Below are 24,994 nucleotides of genomic sequence, written 5' to 3' on the forward strand. Positions count from 1 at the left end.
GACGCTGCCCAAGCCGCAGGGTGACCGGGGGCCAGACAGCCCCTCTGGCGGGCAGGCCCCTGCAGGCCCTGGCTCCCTCAAACGGGCGGGGCGGCTGTGCGTTAACTCAGCCGGGTCTCTCGGAGAGACGGGAGGTGAAACGGAGACGCTGGCTCCAGCACTGGGCAGGCTGTCCTTGAGGCCAGGAGGGAAGCGGGGGCGAACACTCCAACCCAGTGAGCTGGGGGTGTTTCCAAGGAGGGAAGCAGGCGGGAAAGCTTTGCCTTGCCCCAGGGGAGGGCACCAGGCACCCCAGAGCCCAGAAAGAGCCACCACTCTCCGCAGCGTTGTCCCCAATTCGTTTTTTCTTTTTTTTTTTGAGGGGAAGATTAGCCCTGAGCTAACTACTGTCAATCCTCCTCTTTTTGCTGAGGAAGGCTGGCCCTGAGCTAACATCCGTGCCCATCTTCCTCTACTTTATACGTGGGACACCTGCCACAGCATGGCTGCCAAGCGGTGCCATGGCCACACCAGGGATCGGAATCAGCGAACCCCGGACCGCCGAGAAGCAGAACATGCGAACTTAACCGCTGCACCACCAGGCCAGCCTCTGTCCCCAATTCTAAAGCCAGACCAGCTCTGGGGCCACCTGCAGGGCCAAGAGGGGGGAAGATGCATAAGAAAGTCACTCCAAAACCTAGTGGGGGCTATCTGCCACAAGAAGTCAGAGAAAGGTCCAGAGTTCACATTTCAAACTGGAAAGAGCAGAGTCAAGACACGGAGGAGGAAATAGAGAGCAAATGCTGGTCAGGACACCGTGCTCGGTGCTGGACACACCTCGCCTCCCGCCACCTCCAGGACTAGCTCTAATGGGTGTTACAACTGAGGCCACCAAAGCCACCCACCTGTGGTCAACTGCCTCCTGAGAGGAGGGGCCAGAGCTGCAGGTCGTGGTGCGCAACCTGCAAAGGGCAGGGCGACAAGAAGAAAGGGCCGCCAACAACCAGTGGCTGAGACCCGTCCACAGGCAGGCCAGACGTGTGCTGATGGAGAAAAGGGGTGATACTTCCCAGCACCAGGACTGCGACATGACACCAGCCCCGCTGGCCGAGTCACGGAGAGACGGGCGAGACTGCAGGCAGCACAGGGCAGCGGGCAGGTGAGCAGCAGTGGGGCCGGGCCAGGGGCCCCTCCCACCCGCTGTTCCCTGAGCCAGAGTGCGCCAGGGACAGCAAGCCATGGTGCCATCTGCTGGGGGCCTCGCAGAAGAGCAGCTGGGACCCCACTGCACAGCCTGCAGCAAAGGCCTTAAGAGAAGAGGGGCTGCACCTGGAAGTGGCGGCAAGGCCAGCAGGGCCCCTGGGCGTGGTCTGAGCTGCCAGCTGGGCAAGGAGGCAGCGCAGTGTGGGCAGCGGGCTCGGTGGGCCAGCCCGGGCAGTGCGGGAAGATTTCCGCGCAGATGTACAGTAGGGCCTCGCCGTGTCTGTGGGGCTGTCCCTCGGCCCTGTCCCTGGCAGCATGACCGGGGGGAAAGGCTTGGAGCAGACCTGGTTCTGATGATTCCCCAGCGCTGGGAGCCTCCGCCAGGCTGGGGGGCTCGGGTCTCGGGTGAGACACCCACACGGCCCTGGAAGGCCCTGAGCATCACGGGGCACAGCCCCCAGAGGGTGTAGGTGCCCTTCTCCCCTCAGGATGTAAACTCTGGTTTTGCTACTCGCCTAGCTCTCGGAGACTCAGTTTCCCCATCTGCACACTGGGGCTAATGGCATGTACCTCACCAGGCTTTCGTGAGGTGTAAAAAAAGGCAATCCACGGTGCTGGCACAGAGGCAGTGTTCGGTAAAGGGCCAGCACCCAGGATGGCGCACAGAGCAGGGGCTCAAGGAGTGTGTGCTGCAAGAGCAGAGGGTGCTCAGCCCTCGGCCCGGAGAGCGCCCTCCGCGCCCCTCAGCTGGCACCAGGGCTCGGTGGGTCCCCGCCCCGAGCCTGGGCCTGTGCCAGATGCTGGGACACATGGGACAGAGCGACGGGTACAGCTTCCATCCAGGCGCCCACTTAACCAAGGCCAATCTTGGATCTGGTCTCAAAGACCACGCGCCAGGCATTAGCAGTCACCAGCCCCAGGTACCCACCATGACCAGTGCCCACTGGGGCACCAGTGAGCCCGGCCCTGGTCAGCCTTGTGCTGGGGGACAAAGATGCACAAGGAGAGAAGAGCTGCGCACGCCAGCCCTTCAAAATCTCATCATCTAAAGGGGGACGCAAAGAGCATCATAACATTTGGGGTGAAGTGCTATGCTCGCTAACAAAGGGCAGGTGGTGTACAGTCCGAGAGGCCGGAGCAGGGAGCTCACAGCCACAGGGAGGCCACACTCGAGCAGGCCACGAGGACAGGAGCAGGCTGCAGGCAGAAGAGGTGCAGCTGACAGGGACCTCGTGGACAGAACCAAGGGCGAGAAAGGGAAGCTTCAGGCAGAAACTGCCATCCAGTGCCAGGTCCGAGCAAATGGCCTGAATCACTGTGTTGAGAAAGATTCTGAGGATCAGAAGGACAAAGCAGCTTCATCATCTAGCGACGCCTGCGAGGGGCTGGGGATTTCGGACCCTTTCTTGTCACAAGCACAGCTCTTTTGAACGGCTTGACGTCAGATGTTCCCCCCTTTGGAGAAAGCTCCTGTGCACACAGCTGGTGGGAAAAGCAGGAACTCCCAAAGCTGGTCCCTATCTCTACAGGAGGACAGCCATCAGGGCTGAGAAATGGCAGACTCCCCCACAGGCTGGGTCTGCGAGCCCCTGGCTCTCGGCAACAGGAGGGAGTGACGAGCCCTGCGCAAGCCCCTGTGGCAGAACACGCCCCCCAGGGAGGCATCAGCTCCCTGAAGGCTGGAGCCCTCGGGAACTGGGGGACCTACTGCAAGGTGGCGAGGGTGAGGAGGGAACACCGCTCCCCCCAGCAGCTGAAGGGCAGAGCCTCTCCCACCAGCCCAGGGAGCAAGCGAGCAGGCGGACGGGGAGCGTTGGGCGGAGGCGCGGCCGCAACGCCTGCCCTCGACCCCGTTCCCCAACAGCTCCCATCCGGCCCAGAGCCCCGTGGCGAGTGCTCCACAGCCTGCGTCCCAGAGCCCTCCGAAAACCGAGTACCCGGCAGGCGCGAGCTCCATGTCACCGCACAAGGATGCCAAGGGGGGGGACACGATGGGGAGCAGCGGGGAGCATGTCCCACCAACCTCAGGCCTCTGCCCAGGTTCACAGCCCGGAAATCAGGGTCGAAGGTGAAGGAGCCAAAGACACACACAGCGTCGGCTCTGACGGCCACAGGGACCACCACGACAGCCACACAAGGGGTACCACAGCCTTAAAAAACAGCAGCTGCAGCTTTATTTATTGACACAGAAAAATCCACAAGGCCGTGGTAAATCAAAAGCCATCAGACGACAAAGCCACATGCTGCCTCCATCCCGGGCCTGCTGGCCGCAACGGCCTCTGCTTGATGGAGCCATGGGGAGCGTTCAGTTAAAGCAGCTTGACACACAGTCAAAACTTTTAGAAATATTAGAAACACCTAGTATTTTTACACCCAGGGAGGGGAAAACCTTGGCTAGGATTTTTGCTGAGAAATTCCGCAGCAAACTGCAAAGACGACAGGACCCACTGAGGTCTGTCCATAGGACCGTTGGAACCTACAATTCCAGAGACCTCCCGGCCGATGGCTCTGCTTGGAATCCTGGGAACAGCCGGGGCCTCCCGCTGCCACATCCCGTGACCCGTGGAACACAGAAAACTGGGGAGGGCAGCTGCCGCCCTCTCGGCCGGCCACACTGAAACGAGGGCACACCCACTCAGGCCTCCTCAGGGTACCCGGACTTCAGTGGCCAGCGGCACTGGCTCACGAGAGGTCTCTAACCGCTTCATGCCCCAGACAACCAGCTCGGGTCAGATTCTCTCCAGGATGCCTTTCTCCTGACTGCGGCCAAATTCGGGGGCCTCTCTAAGGTCCAGCTCCTCCTCCAGGAACGCTGCTCTCACGAGGGAAAGTGGGGCCTGGTCTGTGGGGAACAGCAGGCAAGAGGACACAGCCCTTCTAGAAAGGCCCCTCACCGCGGGCAGGGAAGGCAAACACCGCCCCATGAGAAAGAGAACCGTTTTTAAATGCACCGTCTTTACCCACAGCCGTCTAAGCAGCCACAGCTTCTAAACCTAAACAAAGTGCAGGGTCACGAAAAATGCAGAGTTCAAAGATGTTCGCGTCAATTCACAGAATCAGAAAGTGGGACAGAGGCTGCGGGCTGGGGCGGGGGGAGTCAGTGTTTCACGGGGACCAAGCGTCAGCTTGGGAAGATGAACAAGTTCTGGAGACAGGGGTGCTAACGGAAGCACAACATCGTGCGTGCGCTCGGTGTCACTGAGACTGCACACTTATACATGGCTAAAACGGTAAAGTTTATATCATGTGGATCAAAAAGTCTTTAAAATTAAAAAATACCTTCCTCTTGGGGGCTAGCCCCGTGGCCGAGTGGGTAAGTTCGCGCGCTCCTTTGGCGGCCCAGGGTTTCGCCGCTTCGGATCCTGGGCGCGGACTTGGCACTGCTCGTCAGGCCATGCTGAGGCGGCGTCCCACATGCCACAGCTGGAAGGACCCACAACTAAAATATGCAACTATGTACTGGGGGAACTTGGGGAAAAAGAAGGAAAAATTTTAAAAAAAATACCTTCCTCTCTAATTTAAAAAAAAAAAATCTCTGCATTTCAAAGGACTTCGGCTTAGATGAGAAAGGTAAAGATTGCTGATTTAAAATTTCTTCTCTCACGGGGCCGGCCCATCAGCCTGCGCGAGGGTTTCTACCCAAGACCCAGGGAAGCGGGCTGGCATCAAGCAACCGCAGCCAACACAGGAGACTTAAAGCCCACCCCCCACTCCCCAGTGTGCGTCAGGAGGCTCAGCAGCCCTGGGAGTCTGCGCTTGACCTCCCTGCCCGCACACAGACCGCCTCGCCCAGGGGATTTCTGGGGTGCCACAGAGGCTCACAGGCGAGAAGCCGTGGAGTCTGGAGCGTTCCACTGAAGTGGACGCTGTGAACGCCGCCTCTTCCTGCAAATCTCAGGCAACACCGAGCTCGGGAGAACCGCTTTGGAGAGCACAGTGGGAATCCTCGAACACGGCCCATAATCCCGCTTCTAGAAACCTATACACCTGTCCACGGGGAGACCCACACGAGGACGTTCACCAGGACAGAGGAAACACTGGAGACAACCAGACTCTCCCTCCAGAGAACAGACGCACAGAAACAGCACGAGACAGGGAGGCACCAGCTCCACGCGAGCAGCGACAACAGATCTCGACACAACGCTGCTGAAAACCCAGGCCGCACGCCCTGCGCAGTGGTACACACGTGCGGACGTTACACACACAGGAACAGAAGCCGGTGCTTCCCGAGGACACCGGGGTGCACTTCAGAGACTCAAAAAGCAAACTCATCCTGCTATGTTCAGGGAGTCGAAGGGGCTTTACTCCAATCAATACATCATGGCCCTTTGTTTCTACTTTTTAAGCTTCTTAAAATAAATTACAAAAGGAATGCAGAAAAAGCCAGACACAAAAGGACGAATTCCCCGTCTATGAGGCCCCTGGAACAGTCAAATTCATAAAGACAGTAAGTAGAAGGGTGGGTGCCAGGGCTGGGGGAGGGGTGGGGAGTTAGGGTTTAACGGGGACAGAGTTTCAGTTTGGGAAGATGAGAAAGACCCGGAGATGGACGGTGGTGATGGTTTAAAAACAGTTAAAATGGTAAACTTTGTTATGTGTATTTTATCACAATAAACAAAAAGAATGCAGAGGTATAAAAAGAATGAGCAAGAGCCGTATGAACTGACAAGCACAGATTTCCAGGATATATCGGTGAGCGAAAAAGCAAAGTGTGTCCAAGAAAGGAAGAGACAGAGGAACACGTTGTGTGTCTGCTCACCTGTGCAGAAGACACACAGAAGGACGCAGGAGAACCACGGAGGCTGGTGTCCGGGGGGCGGCGGGAAGAGGGCTGAGGGGCCGCGCCCCTCCAAGTACACCCTCTTACAGAGCTCTGAGACCCACAGTGCGGCTTCACACTCAAAAACACACACAGGGGCCGGCCTGGAGGCGCAGCGGTTAAGTGCACACGTTCTGCTTCGGCGGCCTGGGGTTTGTCAGTTCGGATTCCGGGTGTGGACATGGCACCACTTGGCAAGCCATGCTGTAGCAGGCGTCCCACATATAAAGTGGAGGAAGATGGGCATGGATGTTAGCTCAGGGCCAGTCTTCCTCAGCAAAAAAAGAGGACGATTGGCAGCAGTTAGCTCAGGGCTGATCTTCCTCAAAAAAAAAAAAGAAAAAGAAAAACCTACTTGAAGTAACACCCATGGCCAAATCTGGAACAATGTGAGCAGCAACATGAACACTGGGAGCAGAGGACCAAACCCACTGAATAAAATAAAACCCTGCGAGTCTACAGGGACATGGGAAACAACTGAATAAATAAATAACTGGGGAGAGGGGACAGGTCCTTCCCACCGCAGAGCTCCCATTAAGAAACACACAAGGAACGAAGGAAACAGAACACCGCCGTCAGGAAAACCTCAGAGTAACCTGTCACTGGCAAGGTCCCACAGTGGGTGCCAGAACCAGCGGGCAAAAGTCTCAGGACACAGGGCGTCTGCAGACTCTCGAAGCGTCTCCCCACAGGACAGTTACTAACGAGAAACAGAACGGTGAGACCTCACAGCCGAGACACCTGGAGACACCGCCTACCCAGCGGTCAAGGCCAACGCCACCAGCAAGAAGACGTAACACTGCCACAGTGTGCCACACTGAGGAGGACACAGCATCCCCTCTGTGGTTTTCTGGACCAAAACACGGGACAAACCCACACTGATGGACCTTCTACCACACACCCAGCCAGGGCCCTCCAAAAGGGTCAGGGTCGCCAAAGCCAAGGAGAGACGGCGGACCGCCGCGGCCTGGAGGAGGCCAAGGAGACGGGACAAGTGCGTGTGACGGGGGGTGCTGAACCGAATCCTGGAACAGAAAGAGGCCCTGAGCGGGAGAGGGACGCAATTCGGAGGCTTGAGGCCGACTGGCAGTCCGGCACCGTGCATTCCTGGTCTCGGTCACTGTAGCATGGGGACACAGGAGGTTACGTTATGGAAGCCGGAAGATGGAAAGAATACTTTCGTGCTGGGTGGGGAGGGGGCTCCCAGGAGGCAGAGAGTTCACCGCGTCGCGGAGGGAATGCCCGGGGACAGGAGGCGCTGCCGAGCCGGAAAACCGCCCAGCTCAGAACTCCGCCACTGCCAGCACTTGTCAGGCCCAGGAAATCACGGCTGGGCACACGACGAAGCCTGAGGGAGGAGCGGCGAGCAAGACCCCCTCGGGGACGGGGACGGGGACGCTGTCAAGGCCTCCCGGCCACCCCAGGCCCGGCCGCACCCACTCACCTTCGCAGGAGGGACTGCTGCAGGCTCTTGCAGGTGGTGAGGGACTCCCCGGTGAACATGTGGCACACGACGACGTGCAGGCAGCGGGCCATGAAGGCCAGCACGGCCTCGGGCTGCAGGGTGCCGCTGCGGGAGACCAGGCAGAGGCGCTGCAGCGCGGAGCACTGGCTCAGCGCCTGGAAGAACTGCGCGTTGGCGCTGAAGTAGGGCTGCTCCAGCCTGTGGGGAGAGAGCAGGCGTGAGACCGCGCCGCCCGCCCGCCCGTGGTGCCACGGACGCACGCGGAGGGCGCCTCCTGGCCTAGCGCCCCCACCATGACTTTGGATGGCTAAAGAGGACCCAGGTGAGCTGTCCCCACGCCCGTCCACACCACAGTCCCCTGCAGCGCTGAGTGAGGACTCAGACGCCCAGGGTCTCCCTTGGCGATCCTGATTTCAGGGGAGACCCTGCAGGCCCGATGCGACCAGCCCACCACAGCCTACAGACCCCAGCCAAGACACTGCTCAAAGCCAAGAGCCAGCTGCGTTTGCTGCGCCACCTGCTCGGTGCACCCAACTGAGCCCCTGGGCAACCCACCCTTCCTCAAACACTGAGGTGCAGGGGCTGGAGACACGCACTGACAGGAAGTCCCTGCCCTCGGGAGCACAGTTTAATGGGGACACAGAGACGCACAGCCCGGCTCACTCCTCACGACCAAACACGAGACACGGAGGGACAGGCAGGGAACGGCTGCAGGGGAGGCGCCTGAGCTGGGTGGGGCCACTCCGACCGTGCCAGGAGGGGTGGACAGACCCAGGCCGGGGGGGGGGGGGGGGGGGGCCACAGAAGCAGCTAAGACTTCAGCTGCAGACACGAGGAAGGACGGGAGGGTTCCACCAGGTCAGACCTGCTCTAGAGGGAGCAGGCGTGACGCACGCTGGCCACCAGGGCAGGGCTTGGGCGCAGGGCAGGAGGAGCCATGAGTCTGCACTGAGGTTCTGGCTACAGGGAGCAAGGGCAGGACCTGGAGGAAACATTCCAGACCCTTCCCTGGGAGTCTGTGCACCCAGAGAGCGGGACGCACAGAACGGCTTCGAGGGTACAGTGATGCGGTGGGGACACGTTGTGCGAGGCACCGATGAAAAGCAACAGGGAAGTTCAGCCGGCAGCTGGGAACACAGATGTGGAACCAGAAGACGCCTGGATTCATGGGGGGCTGCTGGGCTGCAGGCCCTGTCACCCCTCCAGGCTGAGTCAGGGGAGAGCAGAAAGAATGTGGGGTGGGGGGGCGAACGGGACTCAGGGGCTGAGGGAGCACCCAAGAATGGAGGGGGGCTGAGAGCCTGGAGAATGGGGAGGGGAGCAGGTGGGAGCCGAACCGTGTCCCCAAAAGACATGTGGCAGTCCTGACCCCACCCCTGCGACATGCCCTTATTTGGAAGCTGGGTCTATCATGCTGGATCAGGATGGGCTCCAACCCAGTAACCGGTTCCTCACCAGAAGGCCACGTGAAGGCATGGCACGGCAGGGACATGCAGGGAGATCGCCATGTGACAACGGAGGCAGAAACCAGAGTGACACATCCACACGCCAAGGAATGCCCAGCACTGTGAGCAGCCCCAGAAGCTAGGAGACGGGCCTGCAAGAGGCTCTCCCTCAGAGCCTCCAGGAGGACCCAACCCTGCCGACACCTGACCTCGGACTTCTGGCCTCCTAACCACGAGATGATGAATTTCTGGCGTTCTCAGTCACCTGGTTTGTGGTCATTTGTCAGGGCAGCCCCAGAATACTAACCCGGGAACCAAGGAGAGGGCACCGAAGGCGCTGACAGAGCACAGAGACCTCTCAGGTAAGGTCCACAGAGACCGAGACGGCCTCAAACACAGAGATTAACGTGTAGCTTGTCTGTGCAAAACCCTCCCAGAAGAAAACCTGTTAGCAACAATCAGCGCTGGAGAGCAGAAGCGGGCTCCGGGAACCATCTTTATTTCACAGCCTTCGGCACGTCGGTCCCTCTCAGACACGCACGGCTCAGTGCTTTTAGAAAACCTGTTCTGACTGCGGTGGGGAGTCACCGGTCACCTGGCCCGAGCAGCTTCGAGGCTCGTGGCATAAGCAGGACAGCTGGGCAGAAGGCGGCACAGGGACCGTGGCGGGTGGGGACAGGCCTTCCACGGATGATGGAGATCTGGGCATGTCGGTAGAAGTCGCAGCTCAGGGGGAGCGGCTGACAGAGGCGGGGGCCTCAGCCGCCCCATGGGCTGAGCCCCGAACCACAGCCGACCCAAGCCCACTCCCTCTGAAAGCCGGGAGGGAAGGAAACATGAGGCAGAGGATGAAATCCACAAGGAAGGTACTTGCCCTTCGCTAATGGGCTTCCTGCATCTTTGGGTCTCCTATGTCTGAACTCGGTGACTGAGGACGAGGATGCTGTAAAAGGGCGGCCACTGGGACAAGCCGCCGAGGCCACTGACTGCTCTCACGTGGATCACGGTGGGGACCCGGCCCTCGCCAGCAAGCAACCAGGCCCTGGAGACTAGGCACAGGGCGGCGCTCGGCCACGCTGCCACCCCCATCCTGGAGACACAGCCACACGCCAGGGTGATGCTATTCTTGTCCCTCGACATTCTGAGTCTCCCCCGAGTCCAGCCAAGCAAATCCATCTAGCCACCCCCAAGGGCCAGGCCCTGAGCATATCGCTCCTGCAGAAACACAGCATCAGCCCATGGGCTCTCTGAGTCTCAGCCCTGCCCACTGGGCAGACACAGACCCCTGGGTGGACCAGGACAGCCGGCAAGACCCTCTCTACGTGCGAGGCCAGGTTGGTGACTTCCTGGGACACCCGAGAAGGCAGGCTGCAGCTGGGGGCTCTCATCATAAAAGGAGAGACACTTCCAGGTGAGCAAGACATGCCCACGCCCACCCCCAAAAGGCAGCAGCCTGCGCTGGGGACAGAGGGTGTCCCCATCCCAGCCCCCGAGACCCCAGGTGGAGGGAGAGCTCTGAAACAGCCACACCATGAGAAAGGTGACGACCAGGACGCGGGCAAGGGGCCGTCCATGGGCTCCCCATCCTCAACCCAAACACGACCCGCAGAGAGCTCACACTCCAGTCTCCACTGCCCTGAGGCCCGGGGCACTGATAAGTCACAGGACGAGAGAAGGGGTTCTAAAATCTGGTCTGTGAGAACGAGCCATATCCTGGCATCGTCCTGGCATCTGGAGCAGAGGTGGCACAGGAGCTCCTGCCACGCTGGAATGTACTCCCAGCTGCCCAAGGGGGGCCACCAGGCACCGGGACATGGCAAGGAGGCTGGCTGTTAATTCTAATTAAATGTAAGCAGAAATTCTAGGAAGCTCCTGACGCTAAGATTGTGGGGGGAAATGCGCGTCCTTCTGGGGCACGATTTCAAAAAGCCCCATATTCACTCTCGTGCAGGGGGCACGGCAGGCAGGCAGGCAGTGCCATTCTGGGCACAGACACCAGGAGAAGAGCTTCCCAGGGCCACAGCGTGAGATGCGAGTGGTGGTCCCGGAGAGACGTGGAGCACGAGCCTCACCCCCCACCTCCACTGAGGACTCCACCCTTGAAGCAGTGGGGGCGAACCCAGGGCGCGGACTTCCGGTCCACCCCAACCGAGGACAAGGGAATGACCGAAGGCACGCAGAGCCCAGACAGTGGGCAAGTGTCGGCCCAACTAGAGGCGTGAGTTTCTTGAGAAGCTGGTTTTTCTAGAGAAAATATTTGAACGCAGTATTTGTTTCTATTTTTTAAAAACAATTTTTTTTTAAATCCTAAAGTAAGCAGCCCTTGGCAGACCCGAAAGTGGGAAAACGAGTGGGGCAAAAGTCCAGAACCAGCACCGCTGAGCCGCAGTTGCCGCTGGCTTGTCCCTGGAGCAGGGGAAGCCGCGATGGAGACGGCAGGAAAGCGGGTGGCCACAGGCCAGCGGGGAGGACAGCCCTGTGGCTCCTCGGGCACTAGGTGGCGATGCAGGGCTGTGTACCCGCTGAAGATCTCGTTCCAGCCTCCTGGGTCACAAACCAAGAAGGCAGAGAGAGTGTGTGTGCATGTGTGTGTGTGTGCATGTGTGTGTGTTGTGTACACACACACTCAAACATTTTTTCAACTAGCTAGCCACTTCCAGATTCTCCCACCCTGCAGGAAGCCACCTGCCACAGGTGGCCCGGTTGCACAGGCCTGGTAGGAGTGTCTGTCCACTCCCCCGTTGTCTCTCCCTCTGCACGGTGGGCTGGCAGAACTGACCTCTCGCGGGTGGCCGCCGGTGGCAGCATCTGCGACTAGGGCAGGGATGAGGAGGAGGTAGCCACCGTGGTCGGCTTCGCCTCGAGGGGGGCCTGGCCCTTCTCCCTCCCAGCCGGCCCTCGACCTTTGGGTCTATAAGGCTCTGGCCCCCAAAGCCCGGCCCGGAGAGGCGGCTGGGTCTCCGCAGGCTCTGCGGGCTCAGGCAGGCGCGTGGGCGGCCCCATCTCACCTGCTGCCCACTGCCCAGGCCCCGAGCAGCGCCCAGGCCTCCAGGGCAGTCTCGGGACAGCCTCCAGGGCCTGGCTCCGAAACAGCCCTCTCGCTTCCGCCCAGACGCTGCCCCGGTTCCGAGGTCACCAGCAGGCTGGGGTGACTCAGGGTAACGCCCTCCCTCCCTGCTCCACAAGGCAGGGCCGAATCAGTCCTAGGAAAGACGGTGCCCTGCTCGGCCCAACTTGCAATCCTCTTTCTGTGCCGCCGAGCTGCACCATGAATCCGGACCCGGGAGGCACCAGCAGGACGACACGCTCCCACACCGCCTCCCCGCAGGAGTAGCCCTGGCTGCTCGGAGGCAGCTCCAAGCCAGGAGCCCCAGGTGTCGCCAGGCACGGATTCACAGGCCTCGCTGGTGGGGACAGCAGTGGCGGCATCTGGCCAGCCTGGGATCCCAAGGGCGCCATCTCAGCAATGTCCCACCGGGAAGCGCAGGAGTGGCCCAGGGAGGAGGCTCCAGCAGCAGCACGCCAGCCTCTCCCAAGCTGGCACACCACTTCCTCTCTGCAGCTCCTGCCCGCGGCGGGCAGCGGGCACCACCTGCTCCTTTCACTCCGGCCTCCCTAGGCGTGGCTGCTGCAGAGGGCAGGAATCCAGGGGAACGGGGCCATCTGGCCGTGACTTAGAGCCTGGTGTTTGTTCTGAACAGGCAGTCCCCGCTCCGATCAGAGCGGTTCTCAGCGGCTGGTGTGCACAGAGAGGCCATTATGAGCGGTGGTCAGGTTCTCAGGCTGACCCAAAAAATCCATTTATCCTGAGTTCTGCAGGCCTCCCCAGCCACAAAATTCACATCACAAGCACGGCCGTGCTCCTGGAGAAGACGCTCAGCCACAAAGATCATGTCCCAGGCCCCGGAGGTGACCTAGGTAACCAGTGAACGCTGCTGTGCCCCACTGCTCAACACCCAACGGCCCTTGAGCAGGAAGCACTCCCAGCTGCACCACCTGGACACGTTCAGTGCCCTCTGCGCCTCATCTCCTCAGCTGCAAAATGGAGTGATAACAGCTACACCCTTGGGCTGCTGAAACATCCAAGGGGTCAACAGCTGCAGGCACGGGAGAAGCCCCCGGCTGCCGGCACGAGCATGCCAATACAACCCAGCAGCAGCCGCCACTCCAGCGTTCCCTCCAGCTCCTGGACACTGGCCCTCCCGGCCTGCCTCAGGCTCCTCCTCCTGAGCAACTCTCGTTGAGCGTCCCCAGGCCCAATCTTGACGTCTCCCAGCTCCACGCGCTGGCTCCTCCGCGGGGTCCACAGCGTCTTGAACTCAGCCCTGCACATGTGCAGCCGCTCCACACAGCCTTTCTCCTCCCGGCCGATGGCAGCCGCATCGGTGCCACCGCTCGGCCAGGAGCCTCAGCACCATCTGGACCCACCTCGACGCCCCCCACCCACCGCATGCATCGGGTCAGTCAGCAAATCCTCTGTAAAGTCAGAATCTGGCCATTTTGGCCCCCCCGACCCCGCTCTGGCCTCGTCCCTCACTGAAGGCCTGACACAGGCTCCTGTCCTGGCGCCCCGTCTGTGGCAGCACAGCCGCGCACCCTGCCCTCTTCTCCCCTCGAGAGCGTCCTTCCAGTGACCCGGCCGCTGGCCGCTCCTGAAAGGGTCCGCACACCCCGCCTCAGGGCGCGGGCGCTAACTCAGCTCTGCCCAACAGAACCTCTGTGCAGACGGGAACATCCCACGTGTGCCCCGGCCAGTACAGCAGCCACAGGCACAGGCGGCTTCCGGGCACCCGAAACAGGCCTAATGCGGCTGAGGAACCGACCGCTGATGTTATTTCACGTGGATCCATTTCAATTTAAGTTGCCCCGTGGCTCGTGCACACTGTGCTGGCTAATGCGGCTCCATCTGCCTGGCCCAGAACATTCTTCCCCCAGGTTCTGCTTTGCCAACTCGACTCCCTGCATTCCTCGCTCAACTCTCCCCGCTTCATGAAACCTACCCTGTCCCCCACACTCAGGCACCCCGGCCCTGCGTGGCCTCCCTGCATCTGTACCCTCCAGCCCCACACGGACCCTCCCTCTCACCTTCAGGCTGGGCTCTCTTCCCCCGAATGTGGGCTCCCCGAGAACAAGCCCTGCTGTTTGTTCAGGGTCCCAGGTGTCCAGCACAGCCCCTGGCATGACAGGCATTCCAGCGCTTGCTGGAGATAAGGATTCACAAGTGTGCGATGGCCGCCGAGGCCCATCCTAAAGGCCTCATGAGGATAAGTCCTTTCATCTGAACAGCCCCACTTTACAGACGAAGGGCCTGGGCACATGCAGCCCGAGGTGCACTCAGGCTGTGTGACTCCAAGGTCCCTGCATGGGTGCCTTCCCTGGGGCCTCCCTCCACTGGATGCAGGGGTGCAGGGCCAGGGCCCATCTCTTGGAGGAGGGGGGCGCGGGGACAGGGGACCAGCTCAGATGCTAGGCCCACTCCCCTCTCCACAGGCAGCGCAGCTCTGAAGTGGCCCGGCGAGCACCGGCCTGGGGCGATGGGCCCAGCAGCCTGTGAGAGCTGGGAGCCCTGTGTCTCCAGGTGGCTCTGCAGGCAGCAGACACTTAACAAATGTTCTGGACGCGGGGCGGGCGGTGGCAGAGAGTCACTGGTTTCCATTATCTTCGAGTACTCTGACTTTTTAAACTACGTGAGCGAGTTACTTTATTTTACTTTCGTTGATTTCTGTTGCTTTTTTTTTTTTTGAGGAAGATTAGCCCTGAGCTAACATCTGCCACCAATCTTCCTCTTTCTGCTGAGGAAGACTGGGCCTGAGCTAACATCCGTGCCCATCTTCCTCTACTTTATATGTGGGACGCCTACCACAGCATGGCTTGCCAAGCGGTGCCATGTCCACACCCGGGATCCGAACTGGTGACCCCGGGGCCACGGAGAAGCGGAATGTGTGCCCTTAACCACCGCACCAGCGGGCCAGCCCCATGATTTCTGTTTCTACCCAACACTCCCCAAAGATGACCAAACAGCCTGACCCCATGGTTGGAAGAGGCGTGAGATTTAATGGGCTGGCAAGAAAGCAAAAAGACTGATGGCAAAAGCGACACGTCCAGGAGTACCTTGGCTCCGGGTTTAGTTAAATTAGAACTCAGACGCTCCCTCAGGCTCCCTGAACCAAGGCCTATTCCATCCTCAATCACGAAACTCCGACAAGGTCACAGAACAGCAGACCTGGGGAGTTTTCCATTTGTTAAATGCGTTTCATGATCCACCTGCAGCTTCAAGTTACACACGGCCCACTGACCATGCACTTGTCACCATGCGTTCCAGAAAGGCCGATGATGGGACAGTGAAGGCACAGGAGGAGACAAGGTGGGAGGAGGCACTGGAAAGAGATGAACCAGTGAAACGAGAGGGGCTGTTTCCTGATGTCTGCAGACAGGGATGCGGGCGGGAAGGCAGCCAGCAAGGCTCTGAATCGGGGGGCCAGGCCCATCCTGCAAAGAAGGTGGGGAAGGGGGCTGACTGCTCTGGTCAGAGCCCCTCCTCCACCCCTGGCAGGCAGGGGACGCCCCCCAACCAGGCAGGAGAGGAACCCAAGCCAGAGAAACTAACACAGAGGATGCGACTCGGCCACGAGGGAGAGGTGTGCTGGGTGAGGACAGCAGGTGGAACTGGGCAGTGAAGAGCGAGCCTGCGGTGCTCACCCCACAGGGCCCAGGGTGGCCACCCTGGGCACCCCTGCACCTGGAGGAGGACGGAGGGCCCCAGAGGGCCCTGGAATGGAAACGGCAACTCTGCCGACCACACGTGCTTAACCGCCTCACGACGTCTTCTATCACCCCCTAGCAAGCTCTGTAAGCGGCTGGGAGGTCGCATGCAGAGCCCAGCCTGTGCGTGCATGCGCGCGCACACACACACACACACACACACGGCTACCGAGCTCAAACTCTAAATCGGGGGTTCCGAACACTCAGCACTGCGTACTCAGCGCAAGTGTAACTGGGACGCCCAGGACACAGCCTCAGCTGCCTCTCCACGAAGGCTCCAGGGTGCGGCGGAAAGCCCTCTGCGCTCGGGCTCCAACCTGGTTCATTTCCTGTCGCACGGCACCTTCTGAGGTGGGGAGGGGAGGTGTGCAAAGGACACACCTGTCTCCACTGCGCGTCGCTGAGGGCCAAGGCCAAGCTCCGAGTTCAACTGACCAGGGTGACTCTCAGCTCAGCCCTCAAGCCTCCATGGCCCGTCTGTGAAATGGGACCAGAGAGGCCCGCCTCATAGCTGCTGCGGGGACGAAACCAGATGGTGCTGAGAGCCCTCGGTGAAGGCACAAAGGGAGCACTAACCGTCGGGACAATGACACACGTGTCCCAGTGTGTCATTGTCCCCTGATGTCACCCCCGAACACCCCAGCAGCTTCAGCGTCACACTCATTACTATATTTTGGGTAGTTTCTGGGAAACAATGCAATTTTTCAAGATCAGATCTGTCAAGATTTTCAAATATGACTCAAGAAGGCTCACCCTTTAAATGCAGGTGCCTTGGGATCATTCGGTGGGAATACATTTCACGTCTGGGCTCTGGAAATTGCCAGTGTGCCCATGACAACGGCGTGGGGTGGAGCTCTCCAAGGCCGTGGGTCCTGCCTCCTCTCGCTGTCTCCAGCCAGCCCTGCCATCCTGCTCCAGGCCACCGTCACCCCTCAGTAGTGTGCGGTCCTCCCTTCTGAGCCCATCTCTCTGTCTCCTCCAGCCTGGCCCCTCCCGTCTACGTGGAAATGGGACCCCCTCCCTCTGCTGGCCACACTCCTTCAGCACCTTCACCTGCTGCCCCCCATACCCTCCCCCGGTGCCCGGCCACTCGGAACTGTTTAGCTTTGGAGCACACGGCATGTTTATAAACCTCTGGGGGTCTGCACACGCCACCAACATTTCCAGAAAGTCTTGGCCCCACATCTCCTGGCTAACTCCTACACACCCTTCAGAACCACCAAGCTGGGCAGAAAGCCCGGAGTTCGAATCCTGCCTCCCCCATGTGCAGGCTCAGCTGTATGGGAACGACGCTGCCCACCTCGTGGTGTGATATTAAACAAGATCACGTACACAGTAGCCCCGCACGGCGCCAGCACTCAAACCGCCACAGTAAGGAGGACGATGCGGGAGCTCAGGCCCCAGCACCCCCTGCATGCCCTCCCTGGGCTCCACCCACTACTGCTCCCCAAGTCCCCGGCACCTTCCTGAGTCCCAGCGTCGCACACAGTGCCTGCTCAGCCGCCCACCCCCAGGACTCAGCTCCTGGAGGACAGGCCTGCACCTTGCTCGTCTCAGCAGGTGCACAGCAGGGACGCAAACACTCGCCAAACCAAAAGTCACGCCGCTCGCTTCCCCCCGCCTCCTCCAAGGCAGCAGAGGCCACGGAGGAGCCGCCCGGCCCTCACCTGAGGTCCTTCAGCCGCTTGCAGTGCTTCAGCATGTCCGAGAGGGCGGACATGTATACCACCTTCCCCATCATGCCCAGGTTGGCCAGCGAGAGGGACTGGAGCTGCTGGCACTGCAGGCCGATGCTCACCAGCCCGGAGCCCGTCAGAATGCTGGGCAGCTGGGCCAGCGTCAGGTGTCTCAGGAAGGCCAGCTGGCCAATGGCGGCCACCTCCGAGTCCCCGACGTTCTGCGCCCGGCTGCAGGGCGGGAGGGAGTTGCGGATGGCGGGCTCGTTGCGCGGCATGGCGGAGGAGAAGTTGGAGCCGATCAGCTCGAGGCGTTCCAGGAAGGGCACATTCTTCAGCAGAGACCAGAACACGGAGGACGGCTGAGGGACCGCCTGGCTGGAGAAGGGGCCGGGACAGGACTGCACGCCGACGCGGACCTTCTTGCCAAAGCCACGGGGCACGGCGTGCATGGCGGGCTGGGCGGGGGCGCGGTCGGCCCGTGGCGCCGAGTCGGCCACGGAGCAGACGGGCAGGGACAGGGAGCGCAGGTGGCGCAGCCGGGCCAGCAGCTGGCACAGGTGCCTGCCGGGGCCCTCGGAGCTGTGGTGGTGGGCGGCCGAGAGGTTGAGGTGGCGCAGGTTGCAGCAGGCCGCCACCAGCGTCTCCAGGATGCCGCTGTCGATATCGTCCTCCGCCTTGCGGAGCAGGGAGTCCGGCGACAGGCAGTGCACACAGCCGCTGAGGTTCAGGCTGGCCAGGCTGCGCAGGTCCTTCCCGCCGTTGATGACCCGCTGGATCAGATGGCCGCCGGACAGCGTGCAGCGGCTGAAGCTGAAGTAGAAGGGGTTGTTGAACCTCATGTGCTGGAGGAGGGACGAGCCGTTGAGCCAGGACTTGGGCAGCTGCAGGGCGTCCAGCACGACGTTGCGGGCCATGGAGTCCAGCAGGTTCTTGGTGGCCCCGCTCTCGGCGAAGCTGCCGGGCACGGAGATGAGGAAGGCGTGGAGGTTCTCGGGCGTGCGGTCGCTGAGCACGGCCAGGTAGAGCCGCACCACCTCCTGGTTGATGTAGCCGGGGGCCAGGCGCGCGTAGAAGACCCGCAGGTTCTGGTAGTGCGGCACGTTGCTCTGGCCCACCATGAGCTGGCCCGAGAGGATGGCGCCCTCGCGCGTGCGGTCGAGGATCTCGAAGTAGAGCAGCAGCTTCTCGAGGCTGGTGCAGCAGGGCACGACGCCGTAGGACGGCGTGTAGAGCGTCTGCTTGAGCTCCCGCACGCGGCTCAGCGTGGCCTTGCACTCGCCGCTCAGCTGGCTGGCGTCGAAGCCGGGGCTCACGTCGATGGCCAGGGAGCGCAGGTGCTGCAGGACCGACAGCATCTTGGAGAGGCGCAGCGACGTGAGGCGGCAGCCCGACAGGTTCACCTTCACCAGGCCGCGGCAGCGGGCCACGTGCTCGATGGTGGAGCCGGACAGCCAGTAGCAGCCGGCCATGTTGAGCTGCTGGATCTCGCGGCCGATCTCCCTCACCAGCTGCTTCACCTTGTCCTCGCTCGCCTGCAGGACACGACGGGCGGGGAGAGGAAGGACAGGGGCTGAAGGCGCCAGGCGGCTCCTTCCCCTGCACCCCTCAGGCTGCGCCCTCCCCCACGACAGTCGGGGAGCCTCGAGGGGCCCCGTGCAGGCTCCACGCCAGCTGGGAGGGACCTTGAGGGAGAGCCGGCACCTCCTGTCCCTCCCCACACAATTACCTGAGGCCAACGGTCAGGAGGCCCCCGCTGGGAGGGAAGGGAAAATGGTGCAGCCGCTGAGGAAAAGCTTGGTGCTTCCTCAGAAAGCTAAAGAGAGTTACTACAGGACCCAGCAATTCCACTGCCAGGTATACATCCAGGGACCTGAAACAGGGACTCAAACAGACACTTGCACACCCACGTTCACAGCGGCACTGTGGACAACAGCCCAATGGCGGACACCACCCAAGGGTCCAAGGACGGGTGAGTGGGGAAACAAACAGGGGTCTGTCCACACAATGGAAAAGGATCAGCCACAGAAAGGAGTGGAGTCCTGGCTCCTGCTCCGACACAGATGAGGTGGGAGGACACGATGCTCAGTGAGATCCGCCAGTCATGAGCGATCACACATTGTCTGACTCCACTTTTGAGAAATACCCAGGAGAGGCAACTCACAGACAGAACGCAGGACAGAGGTCAGCGGGGCTGGGAGAGGGGCATGGCAGTTACTGCTCAATGGCTCCAGAGTTCTGTTCAGGGTGCTGAAAGGTTTGGAAATAGCAATAATGGCTGCACGACACTGTGAATGTACTTAATGCTACAGAACTGGACACCCAAAAATGGTGAAGATGGTGAACTTTATGGTATGCAGGAGTTTTTAATCACAAGATGGAATTGGCCCTGGAAGCTTGCTTTGGCTGTGCTCTCCTTCACATCATATGCACTTTACAACATACGAATTAAATATTCCTCAAAAACGCGGCCGGGACTGCTCAGGTGAGCCACGACACGTCCACTCGGGGCCCAGTGGCCAGGCACCGACAGCTGGACGTCAGGGCTGTTGCAGTGAGGCCTTCAGACAACACTGCACCGAGCCTCCGCATATGCGATGCTCGTGCGTCTGAGCACCTCCCTCAGGTCAATGTCCGCACACAGAACTGTGCAGGCGAAGGACACGCACATGGTAAACGCTCCAGACACACGGTGCTGCGGAGCTGTGCGTGGGGCATTTGCCCCTTCCCACACAGCAAGAAGCCTTGTGTGCAGCAAGCCCACCCTCAGTGCAGGAGCACAGCATGCACTCACTCTCGCTCTCACAGAGGAGCCAGCGCTCTGGAGGGGCCTCACTCTGGGTTTCAAAGGCATCGCTTCACAACTGCTAATAAGAGTCAGGAGGCCCTTCCACAGGCTCCTAAGATTCAAGTTAAGGTCTAGGCCTCTGGTTATTTTTATCTTTAAGATACATCATTGATTGATTGTAGACAAAGGTTGCAAGGCAATTCAAGCAGGATAGGATAATCTTTTCAATGAGAGCAGCTGGAACAACCAAATAGCCAGATGCAAAAAAGTGAGCCTGAACCCCTATCTCACACCACATAGAAAGGTGAACGCAGAGTGGATCACAGACTCAACCGTAAGAGCTAAACCTATAAAACTTGTACAAGACAACAGATGAGAGTTTGGGGAAACTGGGCCACTATCTTACACCGTACACAAAAACGGACTCCAAATGGATGAAAGACTTGAATGGAAGACCTGAAATGATAAAACTCCTAGAAGAAAACGTAGGTGGTAAGCTCCGTGACATTGGTCTGGGCGATGATTTTTTTTAATCTGACAACAAAAGCAACAAAAGCAAAAATAAACAAGTGGGACCACATCCAAGTAAAAAGCTTCTGCACAGCGAAGGAAACCACCAAAAAAGGAGAAAACAACCTACCAAATGGGAGAAACTATTTGTAAATCATATATCTGATAAGAGGCTCATACCCAAAACACATAAGGAACTCATACAACTCAACAGCAAAAACACCAAAAAACTCTGATTAAAAAATGGGCAGAGGATCTGAATAGACATTTTTCCAAAGAAGACATTCAGGTGGCCAAGGGGCATATGAAAAGGTGCTCAACATCACTAATCATAGGGAAATGCAAGTCAAAACCACAGTGAGATATCGCCCCACACCTGTTAGAATGGCTATTATCAGAAAGACAAGAGACAACAAGTGTCAGGGAGGACATGGAGAAAAGGAAATCCTTGCGCCCTGTTGGTGGGAATGGAAACTGATGCAGTCACAATGGAAAACAGTATGGAGGTTCCTCAAAAAATTAGAAACAGAGGGGCTGGCCCCAGGGCCGAGTGGTTGAGTTCGCGCGCTCTGCTGCAGGCAGCCCAATGTTTCGTTGGTTCGAATTCTGGGCGCGGACATGGCACTGCTCATCAAACCACGCTGAGGCGGCGTCCCACATGCCACAACTAGAAGGACCCACAACAAAGAATATACAATTATGTACCAGGGGGCTTTGGGGAGAAAAAGGAAAAAAAAATAAAATCTTAAAAAAAAAAATTAGAAACAGAACTACAATATGGTCCAGCAATTTCCCTTCTGGGTATTTAGCCAAAGAAAATGAAAACACTAACTCGAAAAGAAACCTGCACCCCCACGTTCACTGCAGCACTATTCACAATAGCCAGGACATGGAAACAACTCAAGTTCCCAGCCATCGATGGGTCAATGGACAAAGAAAATGTGTAATATAGACAGACAATGGAATATTATTCAGCCATAAAAAAAAATTGAAATCTTGCCATTTGCAACAACATGGATGGACCACGAGGGCATTATGCTTAACTGAAATAAGTCAGAGAAAGACAAACACCATACAATCTCACTTATATGCGGAATCTAAAAAAAAAACAAAGAAAACCAAGGCCATAGATATAGACAACAGATTGGTGGTTGCCAGAGGCGGGGGCAGGGGGTGGGAAAAATGAGTGAAGGTAGTCAAAAGACACAAACTTTGGGGCTACCCCGGTGGCATAGTGGTTAAGTTCACCCGCTCTGTGTCGGCGGCCCGGGGTTCACCAGTTCGGATCCTGGGCGCAAACCTAGACACCGCTCATCAAGCCACGCTGTGGTGGCATCCCACAAACAAAAGAGAGGAGGATTGGCACAGATGTCAGCTCAGGGCCAATCTTCCCAACCCAAAAAAAAAAAAAAAAACAGACACAAACTTCCAGTCATAAGATAAATGAGTCCTGGGGATGTAATGTACGGCACAGTGACTGGGGTTAACAATATTGTATCGTATATTTGAAAGTTGCTGAGAGAGTAGATCTTCAAAGTTCTCATCACAAGAGAAAAATCTTTATGTAACTATGTAAGGTGATGGACATTGACTAGGCTTATGGTGGGATCACTTCACAACATACACAAATATGAAACCACAATGTTGTACACCCGAAACTAATATAATGTTACATATTAAAAAAAAGACAACATAGGAGAAAATCTTCATGACCTCAGATTTCACAAAGATTTCTTCAACAGAATATAGAAAGCACGAACTCAAAAATTCAATAAGTTGGGGGCTGGCCCCGTGACCGAGTGGTTAAGTTCGCGCGCTCTGCTCCGGTGACCCAGGGTTTCACGGGTTCGGATCCCGGGCGAGGACATGGCACGGTTCATCAGGCCATGCTGAGGCGGCGTCCCACATGCCACAACTACAAGGACCCACAACTAAAAATACACAACTATGTACCGGTGGGCTCTAGGAGAAAAAGGAAAGATAAAATCTTTAAAAAAAAAATTTCAGGGGCCGGCCCCGAGGCCGAGTGGTTAAGTTCGCACGCTCCGCTGCAGGCGGCCCAGTGTTTCGTTGGTTCGAATCCTGGGCGCGGACATGGCACCGCTCATCAAACCACGCTGAGGCAGCGTCCCACATGCCACAACTAGAAGGACCCACAATGAAGAATATACAACTACGTTCCCAGGGGGCTTTGGGGAGAAAAAGGAAAAAGTAAATAAAATCTTAAAAAAAAAAAAATCCAATAAGTTGGACTTCACCAATGTTTATGCTCTTCAAAAGACACTGTTAAGAAAATGAAACAGCAAGCCACAGACAATGAGCGAAAATACTCCTAATACGTGTATCTGACAAAGGCCTTGTATCCAGAACATATAGAGAACAACTCTAACTCACTAAGAGAAAGGCAGACGATAATAAACGGGCAAAAGCCTTGCACAGTCACCTCTGAAGGGAGGATCTACGAACGGCCCAGGCACCTGACGAAAGACAATCGACAGCAGCTTTCATCGGGGAAAGGGAAGTGAGAACCACGAGACGCCACGTCCATCCATTCATTAGAAAGGCGAAAACATAAAAGACCGACCACATGGTGTGTTGACAGGGATGCGGGGCAAATGGAACTCTTGTAGCTGCTGGGGATGTCAGACGGTGCCTCCCTCGAGCCACTGGAGAGCCACACAATAACTTCACAGGGAAGTCCCAACACCTGCCGTGGGAGCCGGCAATTCCACTCTTGGGTACCTACCGGAATGTAAGGCTCTCGCCTCGCCCAGTGCCGAGGCCCGAGGCCCTCCCAGGCCCATGTCCACTGTCCCTGCGCTCTCCTCCATGGTGGGACGCCACCCGCCCTTTCAGCCCCCAGCTCTGTCACGCAGCGTATCTGGGAGGCTGTCCCGGTCAGGACTCTGAGCGCCCGCCTCCTTACATCAGCTGCGGGCCCCGCTGCCGGGCTGCGCCAGTCCTCAGGTGGGCATTCCGGTCGCCCCCTCTCCTGCCCCACACGCGAGTGCCAGCCCAGGGCCGCGCCGCCTCACCTCATAGTCCTTCTGCAGCAGCACCGTGTGGATGAGGCTCTTGTCCAGGCACAGCACTGCGAGCTTCCGGCAGGTGCGCCGGACGTTGAGAACCAAGTCTGTGCTGGGGATGTGGCTCAGGATGTGCAGGAGGATCTCGTCGGAGAAGCCCAACAGGTGGGCGCCATCCGCCATCGAGGCCGCTGCAGGGGGCGCGTCACCATCGTAGGACGTGTCCTGAAAACAAGGGGAAACGAATTCCCACGACATCCCAAGGGGGCCCGCAGCCCAGCCTCTGCAGCCAGGGAGACAAGCCAAGAGACGCTCTCACCACGGCCCATGGTAGAGAAGGTGCTTTTACCAAAAATCTGAACAGCGGCGCAAGAACCCACGACATTCTTCAAAAGCTCCTTTTCAATCTGCACACCAGGACCTCTCTTCAAAAGTAACAGATTTCAGGGGCCAGCCCAGTGGCATAGTGGTTAAGTTCACACGCTCCACTTTGGTGGCCCAGGGTTCACTGCTTTGGATCCTGGGCGTGGAGCTACACACCTCTTGTCAAGCCATGCTGTGGCGGCATCCCAAGTCCAAAATACAGGAAGACTGGCATGGATGTTAGCTCAGGGACAATCTTCCTCACAAAAAAAAAAAAATTGGGGGCCAGCCCAGTGGCGCAGCAGTTAAGTGCGCACTTTCCACTTTGGCAGCCCAGGGTTCACCGGTTCGGATCCCAGGTGCGGACATGGCACTGCTTGGCAAGCCATGCTGTGGTAGGCGTCCCACGTACAAAGTAGAGGAAGATGGGCACGGATGTTAGCTCAGGGCCAGTCTTCCTCAGCAAAAAGAGGAGGATTAGCAGCAGATGTTAGCTCAGGGCCAATCTTCCTCAAAAAAAAAAAAGGCCTTAAAAATAAGAAACAGCACCTGCTTGACTAGCAACATTTTCAAATCTTACAGTTAGCAATACATAATAGGGAGTGCACGATTTCTCTCCATGTATCATAGTTTCTGGTTAGAAACTCGTGCTGGTATTTCCACTAAGACATCCGCACGTTTCAGTTTCCTGGCGCAGACATCTACGAAAGGCTTTCTTCTCTAACGCGGGCACACCAGCGTCCTTCTGATGCGGGCAAGCACGAGGAAGAGGGGGTCAGCTCATGCTAAGGTGACAGGAAACCCCCAAAGCAAGGCCAGGGGACCTCACTGGAGGGGAGTCCCTGTCTCGTCCCAACACCTCCCCGAAGGGGTCCTCCTGGCTCTAAACCATCCTCCCCACAGGGGCGCCTCTCTACCATTCCCAGGACAGCGGGCCCAGAAGATTCTCCTGCCTTTC

At 58.4% G+C, this 24,994-nt stretch overlaps 1 protein-coding gene across 2 annotated transcripts in view; it reads right to left on the bottom strand.

The window, feature by feature from the left end:
• The window catches only part of FBXL18 (F-box and leucine rich repeat protein 18), a 42,520-nt gene that overhangs the window by 13,617 nt on the left and 3,909 nt on the right, over nucleotides 1-24,994 (bottom strand). Inside the window, exons 2-4 of one of the 2 annotated variants that reach the window (XM_070230696.1) lie at nucleotides 23,683-23,898; nucleotides 17,341-18,884; nucleotides 7,446-7,664 (exon numbers count right to left, since the gene is read on the bottom strand). In XM_070230696.1, coding sequence (XP_070086797.1) covers nucleotides 7,446-7,664; nucleotides 17,341-18,884; nucleotides 23,683-23,898 — 1,979 coding nt within the window. The remainder of the gene's footprint in view (nucleotides 1-7,445; nucleotides 7,665-17,340; nucleotides 18,885-23,682; nucleotides 23,899-24,994) is intronic. The other variant, XM_070230697.1, reaches the window with a different exon arrangement.

Source organism: Equus caballus, chromosome 13 (assembly GCF_041296265.1).
Source record: "Equus caballus isolate H_3958 breed thoroughbred chromosome 13, TB-T2T, whole genome shotgun sequence".
NCBI classification, from domain to species: Eukaryota; Metazoa; Chordata; class Mammalia; order Perissodactyla; family Equidae; genus Equus; species Equus caballus.